This window comes from Psammomys obesus, unplaced genomic scaffold (genome assembly GCF_907164565.1).
Source record: "Psammomys obesus unplaced genomic scaffold, mPsaObe1.curated_primary_1811, whole genome shotgun sequence".
NCBI classification, from domain to species: Eukaryota; Metazoa; Chordata; class Mammalia; order Rodentia; family Muridae; genus Psammomys; species Psammomys obesus.
This window is the reverse complement of record NW_026596356.1, coordinates 318,385-329,422: the sequence shown is the minus strand read 5'-3', so window position 1 is coordinate 329,422 and position 11,038 is coordinate 318,385. Positions and strand designations below refer to the sequence as shown.

The 11,038-nt window shown below is 50.4% G+C and overlaps 1 protein-coding gene across 1 annotated transcript; it reads right to left on the bottom strand.

Annotated features, from left to right (window-relative positions):
- Positions 1-1,801: 1,801 nt before the first annotated feature.
- On the bottom strand, positions 1,802-10,314 carry Cckbr (cholecystokinin B receptor). Its single transcript, XM_055597396.1, has 5 exons — positions 10,148-10,314; positions 4,215-4,466; positions 3,819-4,068; positions 3,406-3,578; positions 1,802-3,261 (listed from the first exon to the last, which is right to left on the bottom strand). The coding sequence occupies exons 1-5, from the start codon at positions 10,275-10,277 to the stop codon at positions 2,729-2,731; spliced, it is 1,338 nt and encodes a 445-aa protein (XP_055453371.1). The 5' UTR covers positions 10,278-10,314; the 3' UTR covers positions 1,802-2,728.
- Positions 10,315-11,038: the final 724 nt, after the last annotated feature.

Below are 11,038 nucleotides of genomic sequence, written 5' to 3'. Positions count from 1 at the left end.
AGGAACAATGGTTCACACCTGAGTTCAAGGAGGCTGGATCAGCTCTTCCTCACCCCAGCTCTGGCTCTCTCTCCTGATCCTCTGGAATCAACGCCTTCCTGACAAGGAGCAGCTCTCACCGTGTTAGAAGGGCAGCCTATTCCTGCTCCCATGGAAAAGCTGGCAAGAGCCTAGGGCCTAATATCTCCCTCAGCTCCTCAGGCCAGCTGGGATTCTATTTTTAAACAGCACGGTCTTAAGTTGACAGCTTGGAACGCCTTCTCCTTCGTTTCTTCCTTCCCCCAGCCGTTCACAGCCCAGAACCCAAGAGAAACTAGGGATAGAAATGACCCTATAATGGTAAACAAAGGGCCTGGTGTCCCTTTTCACGGCGCTCCCCGCACCCAGCCTTTCTCCAGGGTGGTTGGTTAGTGGACGGATGTTAGACAAAGCTAATGAAGCTTACATTTCAGGCTCCTTACTCGCACAGGCCTTTTCCCAAGGTGCTGGGTTAGGGTCCAAGCAATTTTATATCCACCATCTCTGTCTTCTTTTTCTTTAGTAAAGGTATCAAAATTTCGTATACCTTGCCTCATTAAACTTGGGTCTACTTGTCTCCATCTCAGGATTTACATCAATGCAGTTCTTAAAAATTTTTTAAATTTATTCTTTGGATATTTTTCTGCACGAATACAGTATATTTATATCGTACATACCACCAGACCCCCCTGGTCTCCCTGTCTCAGCACTCAGCATGGAGAGGGCTCATAAGGTACCAACTCCTAGCTGAGGAGCTGTTGCCTGTTTTTTCTCATTTTAAAATGGTTAATTATTATTATGTGTGTATGATGTAAGTGTGAGTACAGGTATACAAGCCACAGTGCACAGGGGGAGGTTGGAGGACAAATTTTAGGGGTCAATTTCCTCCTTCCATCAGGGATTCCAGGGTTGAACTCAGGTTATCAGGCTGAGCAGGAAACATTTCTACCTGCTGAGACATTGCTGGCCCACTGAAATTATTTCTATTTCTCCCCAAATTATTATAAGAATCTTTGGAAATTTTTTTTTTAGGTCTGCATGCTGGACATTTTTGTATCAACTTGACACAAGCTAAAGTAATCTGAGAGGAGGGAGCCTCAACTAGGAAAAAGTCTTCCATTTTCTTAATTAGTAATCGATGTGGGGAGGGCTCAGCCCGCTGTGGGTGGAGCCTTGCCTGGACTGGTCCTGGGTTCTGTAAGAAGGCAGACTGAGCAAGCCAATAAGCAGCACCCCTCCATGGCCTCTGTCTCAGCTCCTGCCTTCAGGTTCCTGCCCTGTTTGAGTTCCTGCATGACTTTCTTCAATAATGGACTATGATGTGGAAGTGTGAGCCTTTAATAAACCCTTTCCACCCCAACATGCTTTTGGTCCCGGTGTCTCATCACAGCAGTAGCAGCCCTAACTGAGAGTCTGTTTCCCATCTGTCGCCACATTAAGCATCAAGGACCTCTCCTCTCCCAATAGCTCTCCTCTGATTACCCTTGTCCTTTCTCTCCTCCCGTCCTCTCCCCGACCCTCTGTGAAGTACTAAGTTTGTTGGTCTCTGTTGTTCTCTGGAGCTACATGAGTTGGGCTCTGAGACTCACACTGGTCCTGTATTCCATTCCATCACCCCCAGGTCTCTCTGTTGATGTATTTATTGAACCATTGAACTATTCAACTGTATCTTGACCAGTTTCTGACACTAAAGGAGATCAAGTATGTAATACAAATACCCCACTCTTTAACTTCTATGTACCTGTCACAGTCTGATTCTTGGTGTTTCAAATACCCATTGAGTAATTTGAGTCTTATGTAGTCTTTCATCTTTTATCTTTTCATCAAAAAATTAACCAGCAGCCATTAATATATTACATTAACAATGGCACCAAATGGGAGAATGTACTCAGGAACCTTGAGGTGTCATGGATATCCCACCTGCCACTTTGAATCCCAGCTACTACATCTCTGGAGTATGGGTAGGACCAAGACAAGAATAGAGAAAGGATGTGATCATCCTTATCTGTGCTCATACCAAGGCCCTTTTGCACAAGGTTGGACACGGGGTTGAGTAGTCGTGGGAGCAAACACATGAAGAAGCTTCATGTAAGCCACACCTGCTCATCTGTCTGCCAGTGTTCAGGAGGCCCAGGAGGATGCTGGGTCATTTATTCTTTTGTTACATAGTTTGCTGACTGGGGAGGGGCAGGAGAGAAGGCTTTCCTTAGTGCCTACTGGAAAAGGAGGGGGGACTTTTTGGTCCTGAAAGATCTGCAGCTCAGGAAGGCATGTGATTAGGCCTGTTGATATTTTCAGTGCTGCATGAGGAAGGTCAAACTGGGGACAGCTTGCAATGTCCTAAGTCAGAGCTGCACTAGGCTATGAGCGCTCTAGAAGATTGCCATTAATGTATGCATGTGAGCCAGTCAGCCCTTGTGAGAGTTCCTCTTGTGTAGGGAAAGTTCACTGCTACGGACACTGTGTCTGTCTGTGAGGGCCAGGTGTCCAGGGTGGGGCTCAGTCCCATATGAGAAGTGTGCCTTCTTTCCCGCGTGAGGCTCCTGTCTGTTCCAGGTTGGGCAGCAAAGATAAAATTTTCTGTGTGTAGGGGTCTGTCCGTGGAGTTGGGTTCCACCTGGATTAGCCCTGGTTTGTGTTTCTTAGGTGTTTGCATGGATCAGTTTATAGAGATTATGTATCTTTTCTTGTCCTCCACTCCCCCAAACCCTCAGCCGGGCCCCAGTGTGCTGATGGTGGTATAGCTTAGCCTGGAGAGAGAAGCGATGGAGGGGGTAGGAGGATCCTCGTCTGGAAGGGGCCGGGGGCGAGCTCGTGGAGGCCGTGGGCAGCAGCGGGCACAGGTGTCCAGGCAGGCCTGGCGAAAGCGGCGGTGCATGAAACAGTAGACCAGGGGGTTGACACAGGCGGAGGCATAGCTCAGCAAGTGGATGAAAGAGATAGGGGCCCCCGAGAGCGCCCGGTGCGCTCCTGGACTGTCGAAGGCACGCCAGGTGTTGGCGCTGAACACTGGCAGCCAGCACACGAAGAAGAGCGCAACTATCACCAGCAGCATCCGTACCACCCGTTTCTTAGCCAGCAGCTTGGCCTGGTTGGGCCTAGGGCCCGGGCCTGGCCCAGGAGTGGGCGTGGTCAGCGTAGTCATCTCCAGTCGGGACCGCGGTAGTTGCACATAGCAACCGTCACTGTCTTCCCCACCCAGGCTGGTCTCGGGTCGGCAACCCCCGTTCTGGTGGACAGGCCCTGAGCACAGAGCACAGAGGGTGCAATCGAAGCGGAAGGCAGACCCCTCCTAAGCTGCAGCCCAGCCTCCACTCGGCGGACCTTCCCCACCGCTTTCGTACCCCGCACCAAGGCCACGCCCCATGCCCCATGCATTTCACCCACCTGGCGCTGCCCTACCGGGCAGGCCTCCTTGGTTTCGGACCCGGCTTTGGGTCTCACTGTTGCTGTCACCATCAAAGCGAAGCCCTAGGTAGAGCTCGCGAGAGATGAGCCCGTAGGCCACCGCCATAACCACACCCGGGATGAAGAACAGGAGCATCAGCAGCAGCACCGACCTGGAGATACAACACAGACCAATCGCTGTCCCCTGAGGCCAGTCACAGGTGGAAGAAGAGGCAAAAACTGGGGTTTCTACACTCAGGTGTAGAATTTGGGGATAGTACTGGAAAGGGCAAGAGACTGGCCCTAAATTGGAATTCCAAATGTGGGGGTGCAGAACGGGGCTTGGCGAGAACATTCTTGGGGACTCCTCCGGGGAGGGGACTTTCTAAGATAGGGCGGTGGGGTGCCCTCACCAGGTTTGTTGGACGCGCGCACTGGGCCAGCGATGCTCGCACTTCAGTGCTTGAGGCCCCACTGGCTGCACCACTGTGTACACAGGGTAGGGTACCATAAGCAGGCCAGACAGCAGCCACGTGGCTAAGATCACCCGAGCTGCGTGGGAGCGAGTCTGCCACACCCGGGCTTGCAGTGGTCGGCAGATGGCGCTGTACCGCTCCAGGGCGATGGCCACGAGACTTAGCGTGGACACGCTCACGGACACCCCTAAAGGAGGGTAGAGGAAAGGGTCATCTTAGAACCCCCCCCCCCCCGCATGCTCACTAGGAGGATTTCCCACACCCTCGTCAGAAAAAACCCTTGTGTTTTCAGAAGGGAGAGGGCAGAGTGGGGATAGTGTCTGTCTCACCTACCCATGAGGTAGGAAACTGCCTTGCAGATGACTGGGCCGAAGACGAAGGTGCCCATGAGGTTGGGCAGGAGCGTGAAGGGCATACAAACCACAGCCACCAGGAGGTCGCTGACTGCCAGGGAGAGCAGGAAGGTGTTGGTGACAGTCCTCAGGCGCCGGCTCAGTCCCAGGACCACGATGATGAGCACATTTCCTCCAACACTCATCAGAAAGATCACCGCATAAAGGGTAACTCTGATGGCCAGCTCCAATTCTGGGTAGACACAAGAGGTGGCTGTAGGAGGCTCTGAGCCCCATTCACCCAGACTCCCAACCCCACTCCACTCCCAAACCATAATATCCAGCTAGATCCCGACACCTTGAGAACACTCTCTAACCCCCAGGGATTTTTGTAGTAAAGGATGATGGATGACGGTAAATGCTTCACCATCCTAAATGCCGAGGCTTAGTGGAGTTGGCCCAACCCTACTCTTCCTTAGAAAAGCCCGTCTCTCGTTAAGGTTGGTACCATGCTTGCTTTTCTTTGCAAACACTTTAGGGAATCACTGGTTGGATACTTCTTCTCAACATCACTAATCTGTAGCCACTAGATTGAAAGGTTCCTTCTCTGACCATTTCACTGGAGCTCCATGGACCGTGGACCCTCCACTCCCCAAAAGCAAAACAAACAAACAAACAAACACCCCCCAAGTAAACAAAAGAGAAAAGGCGTCCACTACTCCTGTACTGTCCACAGCCCCTCCTTCAGGGCTGTCTCCTCCTGTCAGCGCTCTGCCCACTCAAGCCACAAGATGACTCAGTTTCCTGAACGCATCACGAGCACTCGTGACTCGTAAGCTGGTTTCTCAGCCTTGAAATGAATACTGTTTCATAACCTCCTCCCCTTGTTTCCACCCCCCACCCCATCCAAAATGCGGTAAATGTGTTCAAATCCCTTACCCACCAAGAATCAGACTGATGGCCACTGCTTTGGAAAGGCTACCCTGGACACCTCATTAGGGGAACTAATCCATGCATGTCCCACATTCCCCACACACTTATTAGAACCCCCCTTTTCATTCTGGGTTGTGCTTTAATATTCTCCAAACATTCTCACTCAGTAAACATTTGCAGAGAACCCACTTTGTGTCAGACACTGGGGACAAAAAGGTGACTATGACAATTCCCTGCCATGTGAGAGCTTACAGTAGAGTGGGAATCTGAGATACTTCAACTGATAATTGCCACACAGTGTGATAAGGCCGAGAGATATACAAGAAGCTGTGTGAGCCTCAGGAGAGACCCATGCTGCTGGGTGAGTCAGCAGGGCCCGGAGTGTGACCCATTCATTCGTGTCATTGTCTATCTACAGACTCATCTTTGGACCTGTGTTGTAAGCATGCAAACCTGAACAACACTGCATTGAACTGAGGTGATCTGAGTTATCCGTTCCTGTGTCCTCGGCGCCAGGGAGAAAGTATGCGACAGCCTCCCGCTCTGTGGGGTAGGAGGGGTCCAGTGAAACAGCCCTCTCTTCTTTAACTCTCTTCTCTTAGCTGACTCTTGGCTTAGTTTCCAAACTATATTGCTGTCTCATAATGATAACTAGCTTATTTAGAAGTTGTTGTAGGGCTCAAATAAGGTCTAGTTATTAGAAATCCTCAATTAGGAGCCTGGAGAGCAGGCTTAAAGATGTAAAGAGTACTTCCATGCCAGTTGGCTCATAACTGTAATTCCAGATCCTGGATCTTGGGAACCTGATGCACTATTTTGGATGCATGAGTGTCTTTTCTGTGTTCTTTTTTTGTCCCTTCGAGTGTGCTTGAGTGCACTCATGCACACACATGGACACACATAGACACACACAGACACACACACGCATACTACAACTACTCTTATTAAAATAAATCCTTAGAAAAGAATTCCTCAAACAGGACTTAGCCGTAACATTACTTGCTTAGATCTCTGGATACCTAAAAGTTTTGCCTACAGCGACTGCAGGGCCCAGCCGTTCATCATGCTATTTCTATTTTCTCGGTGTAGATGCCTCTTTATCCCTATCTCTATTCCATCGTGGCGCCTCTCCCCACTTAATTGTGCCCTCTCCTCTGCCTGTGTGTCTTAGGAGGTGCATGTTGGAGGGTCGTGATAGACCAATAGCATATGACGGGCTGATTTTGGACAGTGCTCTTGCTGTTGTATGTCTACTTTTCAAGCTCTCTTCTCCTCCTTCTTCCCCGCCTCTTTCCCTTCCTCCTCTTTTTGAAATTCTTTTTCTTATTTTTGTCAGAGTTTCTTTATGTAGTACTGGCTGTCCAGGAATTCCTAATCTACACCAGGCTGGCCTTGAACTCACAGGGCCCATGACCTTCTAAACCAGGCATGGTGGAACATGCTGGAAATCCCAGGGATTGGAGGCAGGAGGATCAGGTGTTCAAGACCTGCCTAGGGTACATGTTAACCTATCTAAAAACAAAACAAAACAAAAGCAAAGCAGGCTTTTCTAAGAAAGGCTCCACAGGAAGTGCAGCAGCCAATGCCTTCGCCTGGCGTGCTGGCGCTCGGGTTGTGTGCTCTGGTGTGTGGTTACTCACTAACAGAGAGGTCAGTGTGGTGCTCGTGTCCTCATGCTCACTCTGCAGGGACAGTGCTCGACTGACTGAGAACAGCTGGGTGCACGGGGTGTTGGTGGCAGTGCGCAGGAAGCAGAGGCCATGCGCAAGGGTGAGTGGGTAGCAATAGCTGACAATGCTGGGTGCTGCTCTGCTCTGCTGTTAGAGGATGATGGAGAGGTAGGTTTAAGTTTAGAGACCACCAGCGCGGCTGTGATGACACTGGGGTAAGCAAGGAGGATAGCCAAGATGAAATATCACCTCGGTTTGTGGGTGCCGCCTCCAGGAAGCTATGTGCAGAGCTCTGCTTGTGAACGGGGAATAATGCCATGATGGCGGCTCTGACAGAGGAGGTGGTAGTAATAGCTAAGATGTGCGGGCACTGTCTAAGCGAGTGTAAATGTCAGATGTTAACACGTTTAGCTCAGCTAAGATGCCAATCTTTGTTGTGTGAAATAGCTGAGAACCGGAGCGAACACAGAGTCTTTGCTGAAAATAGCTGTGTGCTTATGAATGATACTCCATGATTTTCTGGGTAATATCTGGAGAAGGTCTGCTTACGCAGCCATGGAGATGATATTTTGTATGGAATAATAAAATAGGTGCATCATGTGTTAGACAAATAGCTCCTAAATCTGTAGCAAATCTGTAGTCCTTGCTACTATAGGGGCTAACGCAGAAAAAAATTGTTTGAGCCACCATTTTGAGATCAGCCTGGGCAACAAAATGAGATATGACTATGTATGTGTGTATGTATGTATGTATGTATGTATGTATGTATGTATGTATGTATGTAATGCTTTGCTACATCCCCACTCTTCCTCCCCCCCCCAAACTTCTACCTATTTTTTTTTCTCTCTCACCCCTACTTCTTGGACTACTCTTGTTTACCTCTTACCACCCTTTCTCTGTGGCCCAATCCTCTACCTTCTGAGTCAGGTCTCAGGATCCACATCTCCCCCTAAGAACTCGTTATTACATATGAATAAGACCAGCGTGGCTGTAGTGTTCTTCTCTGACTCACTCGACCTCGGTCAGGGCTCTCCTCACTTTCTGCAAAGATACAGCTACTGTTTCTGTTTCACTTGAATCTCCTCACGGAATCTCCTCCCTCTGCCTTGCTTTTAAGCACCAGGATTTGGTAGGGGCCTTTCTCAGTTTCCTTGTTCTCATTTTGTACAATATTAAAAAATTGTCTATTTCTATGGTCTCCAGTACTCCCTCCAGCTGAAGATTTTTCAAGTCTGTATTTCCAGCTCAGACCTCCAAGGTAAGTTTCAGATCTCTGGATTCAACAGCTTTGGTAAATAACTACTGTTATTTGAACCCTATGAGTTCCAAACTAAGTTTATAATAATCCCCTCTTCCAAAACTACTCCTTTGTTACTGGGAACTGAAGCCAGGGCCTTGCAGTTGCTAGGCAAGAGCTCTGATATGAGGTGTACTGCATATCCGACCCCTCCTTGATTGTCTTTCTCATGATATTCCATCTAACAACTTTCAATTTCCCCAACCAGAAACTGGGTTTCATGCCTGGACCTCATCCACCCTCTCTGCTTCTAATCAAGCTTCAGGTTCTCTTGATTCCATTTTCCAGAAGTGGCTCTCAGATCCATCCACTTCTCTTCATTCCCACTGCCAGCACCTCCTTCTAGGCTGGCATCAGCTTTCAGCCAGATCTGGGTAATGCAATAGCTTTCTAAAGTACCCTGCATTCCATCTCATGCTCCCATCCATTCTCAACACCATGAAACTAATCCTGCTAGCACTGTTGAATTCTTCAGTGGTCCCAATGCCGCAGGATAAAATCTACAATCTCTAGCAAGGGCTATGAAGCACTCCATAAACACTCTAGTTTGGTCCAGCCTGGACGTTATTATGTACCGTTAGTGGTCCATGTTCCAGTCATTCAAAAACTATGTTGTATTGATCAAACGTGCTCTGGGCTTAAACTAGAGCTCTTTAGACAAGCTGTCGTTGCCAAAGACACTTTATGCCTCTTCTGCCGGTTTACTTTTAGCTCTTCGCCTGTTGTATTTTCTTTAATTCAACATATATCCCACTAGCCAATAAACCCATCCTAATTCCCAAGGGTAGGGCAGGCTAGAGGCGTTCCTCTTGTATACTCCCTCTCTCTCCTCTTTGTGCTGCTGTTCCTGGCTTACTTGTCTGTTTCCCTACAACCCCAGAGCTCCGTGAAGTAGGGTTGTGTCAGTTTTGTTAAACTTGTATCCTTGTTGCCTAGCACAGTTTCTGGTTCAATAAATATTTCCTGAATGAAAGAATCTAAGTGACAGCCAAACCGAGGAAGCATGGATTGCTTTATGGGTAAGTAAATTATAATTTATTTATGGGTAAGTAGATTATAATTTATTCCAATGTTTACTACATAGAATTCAACGCTCCCTGGTCCAACCTCAGTGAGGTTGTCAGACCCCAGACTCCTTTGGGTGTTCATGTTCCAATCAGACCCTTTTGTGGAACTTCCGGGCTGTGATTTTTCCAGTGATCTGTCCCCACGTACTTGACTGCAGCCTGAGGAGACTGCAGACTGTGTTTAGTTCATTCTGGTTGTCCCCAATGCTTAGCCTGGCAAATATTCATTAAACATTGCAAGCCAACATGGTTATGGGAAGGGGGGGATGCATTTTAAGATGTTCATTGAAGCAATGAAGATGTTAGCTGATGGGAGGAGTGAGAGCCACTTTGAAGACAGGCTGAGTAGTGAAAGTAACGGGGAGGGAAGGTGACGCAAAGGATGGCCTGGCTGATAAAAGGGAAGTTGGCTCCAGCGCAGGGAGAAAAGGGAGGCTTGGAGCTGGGGAAGGGACTCTGAGCCCCAGAGAGACAGAGAAGGCAGAGACAGACGAAGGAAGGATTGGAATCTGGCATCAGAGGAGCTGGGGGACAAACGAAAACACGAAAGGCAGCATCCCCTAGTGCCGGCAAAATTCAGATTTAAGAATCTTTTCTTGGGAAGGTCTCCCATTCAGGCAGTCCAGGGATCTCCCGCCCTCATTCCAGCCTCCCTCTTTTTTGCCTTTCTTTCACCGGTTCCTGTCTCTCTGCAGTGCTAGACTAGCGGCTAGGAGGCTAGAGAGCTGGACCTGCTGGCAAGAAGAGGCCCGTGCGTCCCACCTGTGTGGTGCTGAGTTTGGGATTGACAGAGCCAGTGTGAGGCCAGCCGCTTTGAAGCAGATGGTATGAAGGTGTGATGGAGTTGTAAGAGCTTGCGGGGTGCAGTGTGTGGAGGCGAGCGACCTGTGTAGAAGCCAAGGAAGTGCTGCCAGGGTTCTCGGTTAGTGCTATGAGGTGCGTGAGAAAGGCTCAGGGAGGCACCCACCTCTGGTCCCGGTTCCGCGGATCCGAGGGGGCTCGCAGCTGAGGTTGCCGGCATGACTGCTGTTGAGAACCGGGACCCCCGGGCGGCACCCGGGCCCCTGTACGCTGCGGTTCAGCTTGAGCAGATCCATGGCCTCCGTGAAGTCCCACTCAGCTCCGCCAAGCCGGCCCCAGCGCCGGTTCCACCTGCTCCGGTCGGGTTCCCGCCCACCGCCCCGCCCGCCCCTCCCGGTTCCCGCCCTCTGCCCCGGCCTCTCCACTGCCCTACCAGCCTCCCCCTGGTTCCAGCAGGTCCCAGGCTCTGAGCGGCTTTTGTCCCACCAGGTGACACTTGGCGCGCCTCCTCCGCTCCAGAGTTCCGCGCGCGCTCCTGGGTGACTGCTCTCCAGGCTCGCCCCCGCGCTAGGTTCTCCTGTCTTCTCTCAGAGATGTCTTTTCTGCCCACCTCTCGAATCAATGCCCCTACCTCTGTGTGTGCGTGTGTGTGTGTGTGTGTGTGTGTGCGCGCGCGCGCGCGCACACACACACACACACACACACACACACACACACACACGGCGCGCGCTCCTGCGGGAGGAGATGACATGATGGGGGCGGGGGGCGGTGAGTAACTGCTGTAGGGTCCAGCATTTTTCTTTGGTGGTTTAGAAGACAGGGAGGTGGCGGTGGTGATCCGGTTTGCATCCCGGGTTCCCCGCTACAGAGCAGGTGCCTTAGCCCGCCTGGAGCCGCAGTTACCCTGCTCTGCCGCAGTGGCCCCAGCGACCCCCTCAGTATCACTACCTTAGCTCCTTGCAGCTCTTTGGTGAGGGCTGCAGTAGCCCTGCCCGGGCACACCCCACCTCCTTATAAGAAACCCCAAACCCGGGCTTCTGCTCCAAGGCTTCCAAGA